This window comes from Takifugu flavidus, chromosome 4 (genome assembly GCF_003711565.1).
Source record: "Takifugu flavidus isolate HTHZ2018 chromosome 4, ASM371156v2, whole genome shotgun sequence".
In the NCBI taxonomy this organism is placed as follows: domain Eukaryota; kingdom Metazoa; phylum Chordata; class Actinopteri; order Tetraodontiformes; family Tetraodontidae; genus Takifugu; species Takifugu flavidus.
In genome coordinates this window covers 2928923-2946029 of record NC_079523.1, presented here as the reverse complement: position 1 = coordinate 2946029, position 17107 = coordinate 2928923, and the positions used below count along the sequence as shown (strand labels likewise).

At 48.0% G+C, this 17107-nt stretch overlaps 1 protein-coding gene across 1 annotated transcript; it reads left to right on the top strand.

Moving 5' to 3' along the window:
• Positions 1 to 6928: 6928 nt before the first annotated feature.
• On the top strand, positions 6929 to 16669 carry mapkapk2a (MAPK activated protein kinase 2a). The gene is made up of 10 exons (XM_057030262.1): positions 6929 to 7694; positions 11507 to 11646; positions 13620 to 13684; positions 13909 to 13988; positions 14095 to 14221; positions 14299 to 14374; positions 14453 to 14577; positions 14710 to 14795; positions 14868 to 14948; positions 15043 to 16669. The coding sequence occupies exons 1-10, from the start codon at positions 7455 to 7457 to the stop codon at positions 15190 to 15192; spliced, it is 1170 nt and encodes a 389-aa protein (XP_056886242.1). The 5' UTR covers positions 6929 to 7454; the 3' UTR covers positions 15193 to 16669.
• The last annotated feature ends 438 nt before the right edge of the window (positions 16670 to 17107 follow it).

The following is a 17107-nucleotide window of genomic DNA, read 5'->3' as shown; positions in this document are numbered from 1 at the left end:
ATTGATTATTCGCATCCGTTTGGACGTTCAGTGGTGCTGTCTGTGCTCCTTGTGTGTGCCAGCACTGAGGTTGAGCACTGACGGGGGGGTGGAGACTCAGCGTACTGTATGTCCTTATATGTACTCTGCTTTAAACCATAAATGGCAGCCAGATACTGTCCTCAGAGAGCTTTAGAACACAGTTCACTCCAGCTGCTCCTGCTGTACCTCACAGCTGCGTGCATCCCAACGATCCCAGGTCACCTGAGACCATCGGCCTTACAGGTGTCGCTGGGATGGGATGCGTTGCCATCGTGTTTTGGAGTCTTATCTGTTGCTGGGTGAATGGGATATTTTTACGGTCGGTTTCAGATTTCTCTGGGAAAAGAGGACAACCTTCAGCAGGGAATTTTTGGAGTTTGGGAGACAGCGATCCGCTGGCATGAGCCGCGGTGCGTGGTGCTTGTTGCCCGTGGCGACTCGGGGGCCGCCACATCACACATAAACAACCTCGCTTTGGTTGATCATTCGGACTTTTTTTACGCAGACACTTGTTAAAAAAATATCCCATTATTGTCTGCAGAGTTCCATGTGTGCATGTTCACGTGGTGTGTCTGTGTGTAAACACACCAGTTTCTGTCACATGCTTCCTCTTGTTTGTAGTTGAAACTGAAACCATTTTTCTCAGTACAAAATTCAATGTACGGTAGTCAGTGTTACCCAGAAAGAACAAAGTATCAGTGAAATTCCATGAAATCCCATTTAGTGCCCCAGTTCTGAGGTCAGGACATGTGTGTCATCCAATATTTCATAAGCAGCGGGTGTTTGTTAAGTGAATTCAGTGCAGATTATAGATAATCTAGTTTGAAGACACACTACATTACAGTGACAAAAGGGACAAAAGCCTCTATTGAAATGTTTTAAACACAACATTATGTGGCAAAATTTGCAGGACATTGTGTCTCCAGTAGAAATATATGTGAAATGTATATATAGTTATGTTTAAGCGTGTGTCGGGGGGGTGTCACTGGCCTCGTTCTCTCTGTTGCCCTCGCTCTCTCATGTATCCCTCTCATTTGTAGCAGCTGTTAGCTGAAGTGTTTTTCTTCCACGGCGGAACATGGAGAGCCCGTTTCCGTCTGCTTCTGACAGGAAACACGCTGAACCGCAGAGAACGGCCCAGCTGATGGCACACGCCGCCCCACATGCTCAGACTTTGGAAATATCTGAACATCGATCACAATCTGGGAACCTTCCCCTTCCCTTTGATCCCTCCCTTTCCTACCTTAGCTAATAAATGTGATCAGGCTGGCTTTGCCCTACTTGAAATACACTGACTGCCATACACTAACCCTAACACTGACTGCATCTTTACAGTATCTGCTCAATGTAAATCCCACATTAGAGATGGGGGGGTGGGGGGGTGGTTACCCTGTTCAGCATGGGACAGGAGGTCGCCAACTGTCGGCACGCGTGCCGTGACTGGCACACCGCCACATAAACATGGGGCCATATGCGCAGGACTCTCTCAGCAAGAGGTAAAACCGTCTGTTAAACAAAGCATCAGCTTTACTGGCAGCCCCTCGTTTTCGTTTACTTCGCCGACGCTCCGGAGCATCACATTACTGCCCGAGGCCCAGCGCGTCTCTACCCTGCTCAACCATTTAAGACGGGTTTTTATTGGGCGTTTGCATGGGGTCCGGGCTCTTTCATACAGTGCCCGAACTCCCCAAATAATTCAAAATCTGTAAAGTGTGCGCAGGTTTTGACGGCGTTATTATGCAGCGTGCGCACAGCCAAGGTCACTCACACTGGCATACACACACGTTGGGAAAGGCTGAGCAGAATGTTGCGAGACCTACTGCACCAAACTGTGGTTTACCACCCTCTGTGTTCCCTGAGTGCATTAAGTGTCGAGTTCAAGAGTTCAGGGCTTAATGTTACTAATCCTGTCAGTTGGTGAAATGCACACTGAAAACGTGATGTGGTGTTTTTTCACTCTGTGGGAATAGATTGGGGGTCCATAAGGACATCTATATATGTCATCCTGTGAATGAGTTCTTTAAGATGGGCAGGTGTCTGCTGCAAGCGCATGTGGGCCACATATGTCAAGCGTAGCATTGAACGGGCTCCAGACGTGACAAGGCGCGATTCTGGCTGAAGGGAATACATGTCGGAGCACCAGGAATGGAAATCTACACCAGTGGTGCATGCTGGTCCGTGGGTCCTACCACCGTACAAGGGCATAGTGGAGGCAGAGGACTGGTGTACCAGCCCTGCACATGCACACATCTATGTGGGTGTGTGCAGCTACATGTGTGCGTGCGTATGGGAGGAGAGGCAGGACGGGGGGTTGATGGGATTGCAGTGCCAGCTGGGCAGCTTAAATATAGTGCAGAGGTGAGCATTGCAACTGCATGGGACACGAGGAAGCCATGACTGCCAGTCCAATAGTAATTCGCAGCGGATTTCTCTCAGTCTGTGATGACAGATGAGATGAGAGAGGATGATGATTAAACTGACTTGTCTCATGGAGTCCAAGCTGAGCCTTTAATGATGGAAGGCTGGGACCTAGTGTGCAGTTTGCACATTAGGGGCAATGTTATAGGCATGTGGGGGAGAACCGAGTTACAGGTGGGACGGGACCGGAAAGCTGAGGAGTATATGGAGTGTGTAGAACAGACTCACAAGGGCAGTGGGGCAGTAGGCTGTGTGTAGGAGGTGAAACGTGACAGGGATCAGACTGGCAGGATTAAAGAGCACTGGAATGACTTCGGCTAATGCACAGAACAGAGGGATTGGATGGGGGGGAAAACACAGTCGGGGGGGCACAACAGCAGCTGCTCGATAAAGAACACAGTGCATACACACTTTATGTGTATGTCCCACACTTAAGGGTGTATATAAATGCATGGGCATGCATATATTCAACATACAAGCGTAGTCAGAGTTGTTTAAACTGGTTGTTAATCTCATGCACAAAGTGGCTCTTTCACCTCATGTAATCTCAGTTTGGATTAAGATGGATTATTGGATTACACGACCTGGACAGGCAGAGAGAGAACCAGCCATAAGGAAATATGGATAGAAGCTTGGAGCAGAACGTACACAAATACTTTGTAATATTAGGGGCAAGCACAGCTAGCCACAGAAATCAGTAAAAGAGATCAGAAACTTCTTTAATCCAACACTGTCTGAGCCAAATTTAATAAATAGCTCATCTGAGGGTAACTGCAGATTTGAAAAAATTGTATTTGCCACATTCAATAAAAAAATGCTCACCAATAAATGCTAAGCTAAGCTAACTAGCTGCTGCCGTCACATTTAAGGCCAGTGGGTCTTTCTAACACCGCAAAGCCAAAACAAGGACCGCGTATCTGTGGACACGCCTAAACTCACACGTGCACGCATGCATTCATGCAAGCGTGCAGTTTGTGAAAGGCATTTTAAAGGCCCAGCTGTATTCCCGGTCATCATAGTGACACACTGAAACCCTCCACCAAGTGGTGCCCATAAGAGGGTCTGAGCACAGGTTTATATGTAATCACCAAGCCTGAAGGTCAGTGGCCTGGACAGAATTATTGGGTCTGCACCCAAAACTACAGAGGCGATCTCTGTGTGGATGAAATGGAGCATCCTGGTGTCACTGGCTCAGCAGAATCAGGCCTGAGTGAGAGTGAAACCCCAGAGGAAAAAAACAAAAAACAAACAAAGTTGAGCAACAAGTATGCAAATGTGTGAGAGGGTGTGTAGCGTTGTGGTGAAGTTGGCTGTAAGCAACACTGTAAGTGAAATTAGGGCATTCTTTATGGAAGACATGCTGGCACCAGAAGTAGGCTAAATAATCGTCCCTTATCAACGGCCTCTTGTTTATCGGGTGACATGAGGGAAAAAAGGAATGCCCATGTGACTAAAATGTGGTGGCAACTGCTCACACGTGGGTCAACAACTTGTTGTCCTACTAACCTTGAAAGCAGAAAAGAACAACGTATACAGCCAGCACTCATTTTTTTCCTTTATAGCTGCATTTTGGATTCAAAATACATTCACGATTCAGTTAATAATAAGGTAATAAAAGACATAATTCATAGCTTATTGCACACATTCCTCCGTGGGACCCATGTGGGTCAGGCTCTGCTGATAGATGAAAAGGGGGCTTCCACTGGCGGTCACATGCTCCCTGCCGGGCTCTACAGGAGGCCACCCAACTGAGGAATGACGAGCCGAATACATGGATTCCTTTGTGTAGATGCATGTGCAGATTTTTGCGGTATTGTGCGGCTCCTCTGTTAAATCGGTTAAATCTGTCTGGCTTCCCACAATGCAAGCAGTGTGCCCTCTGTGCTTTTAAGTGGTACGTGCACTCAGACCACAGCAGTCCGAAATGTGACTGGGCCGCAGCTGATCTTGAATCATAAATGAGCTACTCTAATAGCTGTATTAATAAATTACAACCCCAGGAAGTCACGATACGTTTGCACAGACTGTGCGAATTTTGCACTTGTATCCATCAGCTGAGATGGATTTATATCCCCCCCATCGTTTAGTGTGCAAATACATTTGAAAAATGAGTGTGTGAAGCAAGAGAGAACGGAGGACCGGAGGGACACGAGCCCTTGGCCATAAGGGGTGGCCTTGGCCGCTAGTTACCAGGAAACCACCTCTCTCATCCCCGGCATTTATAACAGTTCAATGAGGTGAACCAGGCCGCGAGCAAATCAAGACACAAATAGACCAACAAGTAAACGAGTTGACAGACTGATCGGGAGGCAAAGTTTCCAGAGTCTCTTTTAAGGCTCGGCTAAGATCGTCCGTGTGTAAACAAATTCATCGCAGCAGTCGAAGGATGCGGATAAAGTGGGATAAAATGAGATCACACGTAAATGTGGGCCCTCGGTGCTCTACATAGCAATTAGAGAGAGATACAGAGACAAAGAGAAAAGGGGGAGTGAGAGATGAAAAGAGGGCGGGGGGTGTCTGCCTGCGTGCATCACCGGGGTGAGCAGGTTCAGCAGGTTCTATGTTGGGTGGAGTGTCCAGGTGCTAGAATCCCGTATCAGAGCCAGCACTGACCATGGGTCTATATCAAGATCCGGCTAGGGTTTCAGCCCCAGGCGGCGATGAAGGATTATTCCGACAAAGACGGGTTCTGACCAGCCTGAAATAACTGATCCAAACTTGCTCCGACTTTTGCGCACTAATGAAGAACAGAGGGGCGGGAGGGGCGGAGGAGATGCACCTCTTGCCCCCGAGCCTCCCGTACTGTCAGGAAGTTAAAAGAAGTGCTGTGAAACTGGAGAGAGTGTCAAGGGAGCATTCTGGGAAGGAGCTGAGAAAAGGAAAATGTCAGCATGTCAAATTCTCCATCTCTTTGCACTCTTTCCTGATGGTTCTGGACGCTGGTGGAGAACCCAAATACAGACCTTACGGCTTCAGTGCAACTTGATAATGCAGAAAATAACAAATGGATCCACGCCGTGTCCCCCGGGACACAACGCTGCAGCCAAACGGTCCCACTGAGGGCCAGCTATAAGTGACCCTGCAGCTATGCACACTAACTGTAACTCTGTATCTTGTGCGAATCCATCAGCACAAAGTCGCCGATGCTCGAGCAACAGTTTCCAGTTTTGGAACCTTCTCAGTCATGTGTCTGTGCATGTTCTTGTGCACAGGTGTTTGAAAAGGTGCACTCAGAGTATATATGGACACCATGAGCTCATGTGATGTTCACGCCTTACGTAACTGGGGTAATAACAGTCACTTGTTGCTCTTTGCTCAGTTTCGCTGGGTTTTTATTTGTGTTTCACAGAAAAGCCGGTTGGTGCACGTTCAGCTCCAGGTGGAATAGATTTTAAGAACTGCGCAGCTAAACATTCCAATTAAAAGTTAAGCATAAAGTGTTGCGCAATTTTGGCCATTGTTTTATTTCTAATGACCTGCTCAAATTCAAACCCATCTTTTGTCATTTTTTTGGAAAGTTTCTCTCATGAGTCACAGTGGTTTTGTTGTTTTTTGTTTTGTTTTTACGTGAGGCCTGAAAGCAGGATCACACAATTCCATTTTGACGAATTTAGTTAAAATGACATTTTCATCCATTTTCGTATGTAGCGCGTCTGAGCCATTGAAAAGAAAGATATTTCTTAAGAGTGGCGCTCTAATCTTATTTTCACATTTAATCTTGTTTAAAGCCATAAACAACCACTGTATTTTTTAAAGCAACCTTTTATAAACAAAAGAGACAATGTTAATGCCACATCACCACATAAAAACATCTAAATTTAGGTTCTGTCCCGTCTTGATTATTGATGTATTTAACCGGAAGGGCTGAGTGTCGCTCTAACAAACCCTGCGCTGTCGCGCCACCTAGTGGTTAAAATGGGTGGCACATGTAGTCTGGGGTAAAACCAGACGTTTCGTCACTTGGTAAAATTTGGGGGCATTTCCAAGTGAAAATGAAAGAGCTCCCCGGGGTGAGGGTGGAAGGGGATCGGGCAGCGTCGGGATCAGGGCAGATCAGAATCAGGGCAGATCTCACTAAGGGCAGATCTCATTCAGGGCAGATCTCACTCAGGGCAGATCTGAATCAGGGCAGATCTCACTCAGGGCAGACCAGAACGCTAATGTATGCATATTTTCATATTTCACTCGAAGGTGACCTTGGGGTTATTTTGTACAACGTGGCTGAACTGTAGCCGTCTCACCTTGAGGTAACCTTTAGGGACTCCGGTGAGAGATTGTGATCTATTTTGGACCCCGGACCTCCCATTTTACAACCAAAACAGTCCGAAAGGCCCTTCTCTCAACCGGGTCACGACATCGCTGCGGCGAATCTTAATTCCCATTCTGGAGCCGATAAAGTCAAACTCTGAGCCGCGTTTGTCAACACCTGTGCGACGTCTGCCTACGTTTATTGACGCACTTCCCCTTTAAGCGGGCGGGAGGGGGGTCTATGACGTCAGCAGTCAAACCTGCTCCTCCTGGGTGTCCGTCGGAAAGTGAAGTGTTTGCCGTGCTACTGTCCTGTTGCCCCAACGTTCGCTGGCTTTTTAGTCGATTTTTAACTTCGCATGTCGGGTTTTGTGCCATCGGGTTAGAGAACCGGCCGCGTTGATGATTTATGGGGTGTTTTATGAAAGTTCAAGAAGTACTGCTCGACGAACCGGTGGACGGCGGACGCCACCGGCGATGGGTAAGCTAGCGCGGAGCGATAGCTGAGTGGTTAGCCGAAAGTCACAAGTCAAGAATAGGATCGAGTTAGCATGCTAAAGGCTAGCCGCTACACGGTTTATCGGCTAACAAAGTGATTTTCCTCTCGGCGGCGACGTCACAAGTAGCCGTGATATTCGGTCGGGCCTTGTTGCTGCGCACCGTAGCGCTCGTCACAGGCCAGCGAAACCGAGAAGAGGACCGAGTTTTGAGGAAGAGGGCAGAAAAGTATTGTTGTGAGGCGGCTGTTCGTCTCTCAGCCCAAGACAATGCTATCCAACGCACAGAACCACCCACTGTTTCCTAACCCGGGGGGTCAGCCGAACCCGACCGGACAACAGAATCCCGCCGGGCACTTTCTCCCATTTCACGCCAGACCCGGCTTACAGATAAAGAAGAATGCCATATCTGACGACTACAAGGTGACCAGCCAGGTGCTGGGACTGGGCATCAACGGGAAGGTGCTTGAAATCTTCCACAAGAAGAGCGCCGACAAGTATGCACTGAAGGTGAGACCTGGATCCTGCCGGGGGTCGTGTTGTTGCCCCTGCAGGGGGGACGTGTTGTTGCCCCTGCAGGGGGACGTGTAGCCGGAAATGGTGGCATCCTGGCAGCAACCGCAGGGTTTTTACACACTAAAGCCATGCCTGATGGAGACTTAGTGCACCTTTGAAACAGGGGTTAAATTAAATCTACCTCCCCCCCTCCCCAGTCTTTGCAGAAGAATAGTTTGCAGAATATTTTTGACTGCTTCTAAAGATGCACGCGTGCAGACTTTAACCCCCGGAGCCTCACAGCCTTGGTTACACCATCATACAACTTTATTAACTTTATTACAAAACTGCTGTTCTCCTCGATAAAGCGGAGGTGATTCCACCAAGGCGGAGGGGGGGGGTCATTTATTCACATCAAGTCCTCCCACTATGGCCTCAATAATCTAACGTCTGTTCAATCAACACCCCTGAGTTTTTATTCCTTTTGTAACTGTAGTTGTGGTGAAAATCGAGTTTTTCTCTATGTCGTTACTCAATAATGGAAACCCCACCCCCACCCCCAACGCCGTGACCTTAAAATGTTTTTTTTGTGTGTTTGTGTCAGGTAGTTGGGTGTTTGGATGCCTCCCTTAGCTTAAATGCTGGGTAAGAGACTAAAAACCGAGCTAGATGCTTTTTAGTTAGTAACATTAATATCCTGCGCTCCAGTCACACCATTTATACCTGCAGCCTCTCTGTCGTCATCATCAGACACCTTTCACTCATTATCGGCACCTTTTAGAGGAAGTCGAATGTCTACGCTGCCGTCTCAACATTCCAGGTGATTGGGAGGACCTTCTCCATGGACTCCTGAGCCTGTAATCAGGCCGTGTTCCGGAAAAGGCAGTTTGTTCTTGTTTTTTGTAGACGGATATTTGGGATTCTTCTGCATTGACGGGACTCGTGTCCAGGTGTTTTATCATACGTGATGGTCACATTATGGTAACACGGGTCAACAGCCGGTCCTACTGAGGACTGACCGTTCTGGATGTTGACCTTTAGCATCTTCCAAAGGTTCTTCTACTCTGGGCTTTGCTGTTGATTTAATGAGAACATTTCTGCCCAAACGCCTCCTTGAGCAGCCCAGTCAGTACAGGCCTCGGTGCTAGGCTGTGTTGGCTTTATTAGACCCGTTTGTGGGGCATTTTGGTCCTAAATGTCCTCTGGTTTATCCTCCCTCCCAGGTTCTGCCCCCTCTCCTGTTTGTCCTCACCTCTTTGAGGACTTCTCACTGGTGTCACGGGTTAAATAAAACCCCGAGACGTGTTTGCGTATTTAATGAATCACCAGAAATTAAAGCTCCTGAAGTTTGGAAAGACGTGTTTCACCACTAAGATGTTAAATCCTGCCCAGTGAGTCACTGCTGGGTTAATCCAACCTGTCAAGGTCCAACTGGGGAGGGAGGTCTGACAGTCAGAGGCTCTTGTTTACTGGGTCGATCCTGGAGGAGGTGATGTGACGTTAATGTACGTGAAAATACGCCACCAGCAGTAGTAAAACTCTAAACCAGTCGAGACTGGTCCAGGAGTTTGAGCCAGTCAGTCAGATGGAAGCTGCTCCTCGGAATCCTGAATCACTGGAAGAACTGAATGTGTAGAGACACAAAGGAAGATGAGGAGGGAAGGAAGAGACGGGAGCGTCAGAGGAAGGAAGGCGTGCTAAATTAACCCCTTTCAGCCCATTAAAGGCTAAAACGGCATCGCCAAACGGCTCGTCCGTGTTTCAAGTTCTCTACCGGAGAGGGAAGCGGTAAAAGCGCCGTTGTCCCAGTCGGAGGTGATGCGCTGCACGTCCGATCTGAGAAAAGGAAGTCTGGGTTGATTCCTGCTGATTGGTGGTAACAGTAGAGGAAGTGATGTTTGTTGTAGATTCAAGTGCGTTTGTGCAGGCCAGGAGCCAGAGCTGCTCGTCTCTCGTCAGCTGGGTTGTGTGTTCCGTCGACGCCGGCGGGGATTTACACCGCGACCACGTGATGTCAGAGGGGCTGAGCTCCCGAGCCCAAGTCACCGGGACGCCTTAAATGAGTCAAAAAGCACCCGTCCCCGCCGGCACTGTTTGAAGACCCGCCCAGACCTGCTCCGTCTCTACGCCGTCTCCTCCTCCCGTGAGACGAACTCCTCCACGCCGGAAGGCTCAGGAAATGAGCCGACAGTTTCTATGTGTCACGCTGAGCTCAGACACTCTCACTTCCTCTCTCGCGGTCGTCATTCATACTGGTGTCTGCATGTGTGCAGCGGGACACCTGCTGGCCTGTAAACCTGTGTTTTTCGCTGTCGCCGTGACGACGAGAGAGCTTTGTGACCAGATATGTATGTCAGTGGCACGGCCACCTCCCACTTGGGTCCGAATCTCCTCTGTAATACAGACACAAACGCACCTGCTGCTCCTTAATAAGGTCAGTTGTCAGGAGGCATTCGGTGTGGTAATTATTATGTGGAGTTAAGAGGCTTTTCTGATCCAGCCGGGCTTAACCCCAAACCCCGTATAATCTCTCACCTCCACAAATGTGGCCGTCCCGGAGCCCTCTGTGATTTTAGATCCATGCATCAGCAGCTGGAGGATGGGGTGCTACCTCAGCTAATTCCCCCCCCCCCACCTCCCGGTGCCTGCCCTCTGGCCCGGGAGCTTTTGTGTGCCCATCTGCCCCCTTATCTCCCTCCTTAAGAGCAGATGGGATCCTCCTGATGGCGGATATGATTGGTCATATTTTGATGGAGTCCTTTGTTGCCATTTGTAGGCCACAGCAGAGTGAACATCTCAACATGTGATACTGTGAAGCCACTTTGAAATAACGTATAAAATAGGACGCTTTTTTCGCCGAACTCTGGAGGCCCAGGCTCAGGAGCTAGGCTGCCAGCTCCAGTGATACAAAGGTCATCAGTTCTGGGCCCCTGCAGGCAAAGTGTCCTTGAGCAAGATACTGAACCCCAAAATAGCCTCCGCGGCTCCATCTATGGTGTCCGAATGTGCATGATTGGTTAAACCTGACGGACATGTGGCGCCCAGGGAATGGACGTCGGCGTGAGTGCAGATAAGAAAGAGTGCTGCATAAATGCAGAACGTTGCCATTTATTAGCTCCGTTTTCATTCTCGCCCATAAATATTATAGCTGCGTGACCCCAGATGTGATCATTGTGCCCCATCGTACACATCTGCTCTTTAAAGTGGCGGCAGTAAGACTGTGAACGGGTGACACAACAGGCTCTGCAGATCCTCGGCTTGGTTCGCCCCCTGTTGTGTGCTGGACTTGAAGCCCACTGTGGCGCTGCCACTGTGGGCAGTGTTGGAATGCACCAGACGAGAGACGCTTGCTTATTGTCTGCCGACGGCTGAATTCTTTCCACTGAAGGGCAGAGATATTTTAGGCGTTTATTTGTGTGTATAGAGCGCAATACCGTCATATCTGGTGCACGACTCAGGATTCAACTGGCAACACCTTTTCACAGAAACTGTTGCACAAACTGCTCCTAACTAAATAGAGATTAGCACACACAATTAATAGACATTCCTAGTTATCTTCTTCCGTCATTATAAATCTATTCTTATCTCATTTATTTGTGTTCTCATGTTTAAAACAAATTCAGTTTGTAACTGGGGTGTAATGCAGACTTCTGCCAGCTGAGGGCAGCACTGCACTTCCATCCTTCACTGTTGTTGCTGTTGTAAAGTGGCAATAGAAAAGATGTCGAGGAAAGGAACACCAAACCTTCATCACTTTGAGCAGCTTTGAACATTGGAATGTGATCTCACTCCCTTATGCTCATTCCTGGTTCTTGTGCCGCTTCCAGATTTTACAGGACTGTGCCAAAGCCCGCCGGGAGGTAGAGCTCCACTGGAGGGCATCGCCTTGTGCCAACATCGTACGCATCGTCGACGTCTATGAGAATCTCTATCATAGCAGGAAGTGTCTTTTGATTGTGATGGAGTGGTGAGAGAACACGCACGCACGCACACACACACACGCACACACAATGCATTCTAATCATTTCTCTAGCATAATTGACTCAGAAATATAGTTTCATATTTGTAATCTATGACCAGAGCTCCCACCTTCCGCCGTACCTTCTTAGCTAATGTCAGTTGTGCTTCGCCATCTCTGTACTTGTCATCAATTGTTCAAAGCTCCCTTTGATTATGGTAAAGTCTCGTGACCACCTTTAGTTGTAAATGGCCCGTTTCTCCTAAATGGGCGGAACGTCTGATCTTTCTTTGTGCTGCGCTACATCAAACCACCAAACCTCCATCCACCTTTGCACATGCACAGGTTGTGGTTACTGTATTGGTTGGGATCTTGCCTCGACTACAATGGTTTTTATTTATGAGAAAGTCGTTGAGAAAAAGAGCAGAAGAGCCACTGTTGAAACCTATATAATTCTCAGAAGACTGCAACAGGAAGCATGATGTGATTTTTCAAGTAAGATGACCTTTGATTACATCCTCCCTGTTGTGTAAAAGGATGTCATGATCTTTGGATCACCTCAGTCATGTAGGAACGTCTCGAGGAAGGATGTATGGTGTTGCTCAATTTTCCCGTTAAATCCTACTTAATTTCTCCGAATGCTTTATTGACTCCTTTAAACCTCCGATCATTTATACAGAGAAATGTTTATTTAACCAGCTGTCAAAACCTAAGTTGGCGGTTCCTCGCTGAGAACACAAGACTGTTTTAAACCAAAACTAAACTCAACATTGTTGCTTGGAGGGCTACAAACACACCTGAGGTGAGCGGTCCACTCAGGTGCACCACAGAAGGAACCCGCTCCGCTCCTATAGTGCAGCAAGAAACAATGAAACCGGCAGTTTTCATTTCTTTTTCATTTCCTGTCGCCACTGTTTTGTTTTTTCAGAAATATTGGTACCGATTTACCAAGCTATTGTTTTTCTCCGCCCTCGTTAGCACCTGTGCTAGTTAGCACGTGCCTCCCAATAAAGGCCACTTGCACTATAACAGCGTTATAGGTTATGTTCCATACGTTTATGCCAACAACTCAATTGGTGCGTCAAAAAATCCGATGGAAGCAACCAGAACCTGTTGTCTTCTGCCCCCGATAAAGACACGGATTTAAAACTGGCACGTGAACACCGGGTGGACCTGCGTGGAAGACCATGAGCAGCAAAAGGTGCCCGAGCTGTGCCTGATCAGAAAGCAGTAGTGATAATTAATTAATTCTTGCCGCCTTCAAAAATAAACCAGTTTAAGTGATGAAACCAGAATACGGCCCTGCCTTATGAGAAAGGAAGCACGAGCACAAAGGTGTTGGTACATCTGCTGATAAGGTCTGTTAGCAAGTCTTTTAAAAATCAATCTGCTGAGAATTCACACCATTTTGACACTGGGGGTGAAGTCAGCATATTTACGGAGCGTTTCTCCTTAAAAGAAGCCCTCGGCCAAGTGTGAGAAAACTCATCCCTGAGTGTGGTTCATCCTTTTGATATCAAAAATCACTCACACCCCCCCCCCCCCCCCTCCCTCCCTCCCTCGCCATGCAAGGCCTGAGTGAGTGATTTGAGAAGTTTGATGTGTGCTGTGGTTTTGCAGCCCCGCTCTGATGCTCACGATCTGCAGTTCAGCTTTCATTTCAACGTGTGCCTCTGAAGTATCGGGCCGCGCTTTCATGCACACGTTCACACACGACGCCCAGCGATGACTGTACACGAAACTTAAACGGGCAAAAGAAGCAGCTCCGCTTCTCTCGCAGCCGAATTCTCTGAATTTCCAAATTCAACCGAGCTGCGGAAACTCACTTTATTCAACTTCCCTCAACAATACCGAGGTTTAATCCTCAAAAGAAGAGCTGCTACCTGTCACACACGGCATCAGATCCAACATTTAAAGTGATGAATCGCCACTTCATTAATCCCCAATAAACATGCTTTGTTTGTTTGTTTGTTTGTTGACAGTATGGACGGCGGGGAGCTTTTCAGTCGCATCCAAGACAGAGGAGACCAAGCGTTCACAGAAAGAGGTGATTTGGCCCACACTAGAACCAGAAGGATGACGTCTAAAAGTTGAACAAAAACTCACACCTGCTGAAAGACAAACACATCTCTAAGATTCCCGCGGTTCCGGTTCTTTATTTTCATTTTTCTCTCAAGACCCCTGGGAATAAAGGGCAGGAACACCTGGAGAAAGCAACAAACTGCTGCGCTCCACTTTCCTTGACGGATCTATTTTCTCTGTTTGCTTTAGAGGCCTCCGGCATCATGAAGAACATCGGGGAGGCGATCCAATACTTACATGCCGTCAACATTGCGCACAGAGACGTCAAGGTTTGCATCACAGCTCGCGCCGTCTCCCGCCAGAGGAGGGTGCTTTTGAGAATCACAAGACATTGCGTGTTTCACTCTGCCCTGACTTTCCCAATCTTTCCTGCAGCCGGAGAATTTATTGTACTCCTCAAAGAGGCAGAATGCCCTCCTCAAGCTGACCGACTTTGGCTTCGCCAAGGAAACCACTACTCATAACTCTCTGGCGACGCCCTGCTACACGCCGTACTATGTTGGTAAGAGTCTGACCATGTCATCTGGCAGCTTTTGGACTTGTCAGTCGACCAACTTGATCTGCCCGTCCTGTCTGCAGCTCCAGAAGTTCTCGGTCCAGAGAAGTACGACAAGTCATGTGACATGTGGTCCTTGGGCGTAATCATGTATATCCTGTGAGTGAAAGCGAGCCCCTCCCCTCCTCAGATTACCCGGGCTTGTTGGAGCTGATTTAGTCTTTTCCAAACCTTCAGGTTGTGCGGGTACCCTCCCTTCTACTCAAACCACGGTTTGCCCATCTCCCCTGGAATGAAGAGGAGGATCCGGATGGGCCAGTATGAGTTCCCCTACCCTGAGTGGTCCGATGTGTCAGAGGAAGGTGAGCGATTTTTTTTCCAAGTGGGTCCAGCTGTGGGGGAATTACTGTCTGGATTTATTACGTCAAGACTTTATAGTGAATGACTGGATGTTTAATGCTCCAATGAAGCAATAAAGATTGTTTTCTGTACAGCCAAACAGCTTATTAGAACCCTGCTTAAGACGGAGCCGACACAACGGATGACCATCACAGAGTTCATGAATCATCCCTGGATCAATGTAAGCGCTCTTTCTGAAGGTACAGCACCTCCGCTTCAGCACGTCTGAGTGTGTTTCTGTGTCCGTCCCCAGCAATCGATGGAGGTGCCTCAGACTCCACTTCACACCAGCCGGGTGCTGAAGGAAGAGAAGGATGCGTGGGAGGATGTCAAGGTGGGATATATCTCCTTAATTAATGGCGCCTCAGCGCAGCCTCTACTGCCCAGGATTCCCCACTTTTGACAATTTCTGTTCCACTTTATTTTAGGAGGAGATGACCAGTGCCTTGGCGACAATTAGGGTGGATTATGATCAAATCAAGATCAAGACCATTAAGGACTCGACCAATCCGCTGCTAACGAAAAGGAGGCTGAAGGCCAATAACACCATTGTGAACCCGCAGCCTGCAGCCCACTGAAAGACGCACGTGTGCATGCACATGCAAACACAGGTTGTATATCGGAAGCAATAATCTGGCGACACAGGACTGGCATGCATGGATTTTCTGTGTTTTCTTTTTCATGGTAAATTCTAATGTTTTGTAGGATTGTTTTTATTACTCTACCACTTTAGCCCTCCCAGGAAAGAGATTATACGTTTTAGAGAAGGGGGGGAGAGCGGATCTGTGAGCGCTCTCTCCTGTCCTTTCCCAACCAGCAGGTTGGGAGTTTAAAGGGGTTTTATGTTGGAAGTAAAGCCTTAGCCTTGGTTAGCAGTAGCCTTCCACCCTGCAGCCCCTTTCCAGCTCTTACCCCAAACCTGTGAATGTTTAATTCAACGGCTAAATTCCAAAAATAAAAGTAAGGGACAGTTTCTTAACACATAAGCAGATGTATTTTAAACTGACTGGTGGAATGTACGGACACTGTACCTGACTGTTGGGAATATCCACTCGCTCCGGAGCCCGAACTGGGAGTCAAAGGAACTGAATTGGGAGGCCGGAGATCGTCTGAGGTTCTGTTGATCTTTTTGAATGTTGGAAAGAGGCCTATGCACTCACACAACGGCCACGTGCCACCTGGCAGAGCACCTCACTCTTGACCCCTCCCTCCTGCCTCCACCTGCACCCGCGGTCCGACGGCAGAGACAGACGTCATGTTTAAAATGGAAAACCGGCTCCGTCTTTCTCCCACAAGTAGCTCACGGGAGGATGGGAGCCAGAAGATACTGTATTTTTTCATAGATTTTTCAGACATGTTAGCTTAGGCCTTGCCGATTGTTGCTAAAGCAGCAGGTGACTTTTAACCCCCACCTACCTTTTACCAATGTTCTGTTCAAGAATTCATTACAGTGCCAGATGATTTCAGGTTCCTGCTATGCAGACGTGGTTGTCAGTACCGCTAAGACCTTCTGTTAGCCTCCTTTCTTTGCTAATAGCAGTATGTGTGTCTTTCATGTACGTTGTAGCATTCTTAAGGAAGTTAAACGAGCCTCTCGCTTAGTGTTACTGTTGCCCACACCATGTGGGGGGGGGGCAGAACATGCAGCTTCCCCACTTCCAGGAAGACTGGTCTTAAGATAGAGTTCTTACAAGCTGTTCCTTTTCCTGGAGCAGACACAGGCGTACCACCAGCAAGCTGTCTTCTCATTAACAATGGCTGTGATGGATTCTTCTGTTACCCCCCCCCCCCCCCCCCCACCCCCACCCCACTCACTCAGATACACGGGAAACTATTTTTCGTCACTATTAAATCACATCTACATCACTCTCCACCTGGCACCAATAAATGTCACCGTCTGAATGTTAATTTAATGTTTGTGACGATGTTCCTTTTCTCACGGGTCTGGACACATTTATTTTTGGTAGATGAAGCACACGTGTCTTTTCTCGTTGACTTCCACCGGCCATACTTTTGTCTGCTTCAGCTTTCAATTAAAAAGAAACCTAAATCTTCCTCTCTTCTCATTTCTCGGCGTCTTTGATGTGGCTTCCGAACTCAATTTAGAAACAGAATCTTATTTTTCTGACCCAGTTATTGATCTTTTAACTCTGAAGCTCTACCACACCGAGCACAAGATTGTATTTTTTTTTTTTAATTTTTGTCTAAGTCATGTTTCCCTTCTGACTCAGGAGTCTGGTGGGTTCAGGATTAGTGGCGAAGACACAAGCTGCCGACTAAACTCGTGACGAGCAGACTTGGTTAGCATGAGTGACATCTGGAATATACACGTTTGCGCAGCAGCCCAGTGTGGTGGCGTTGAGTCAACCAGGACATTTGACAACACCGGGCTCTTCCGAGCCGTTTCCCGTTAATGCACGAGGTCGCTTCTCTTCAGGTGAACCTCGCCGTCGATATTAGTGAGGCGAAACCTACAGTCACCCCTCTCTTCAG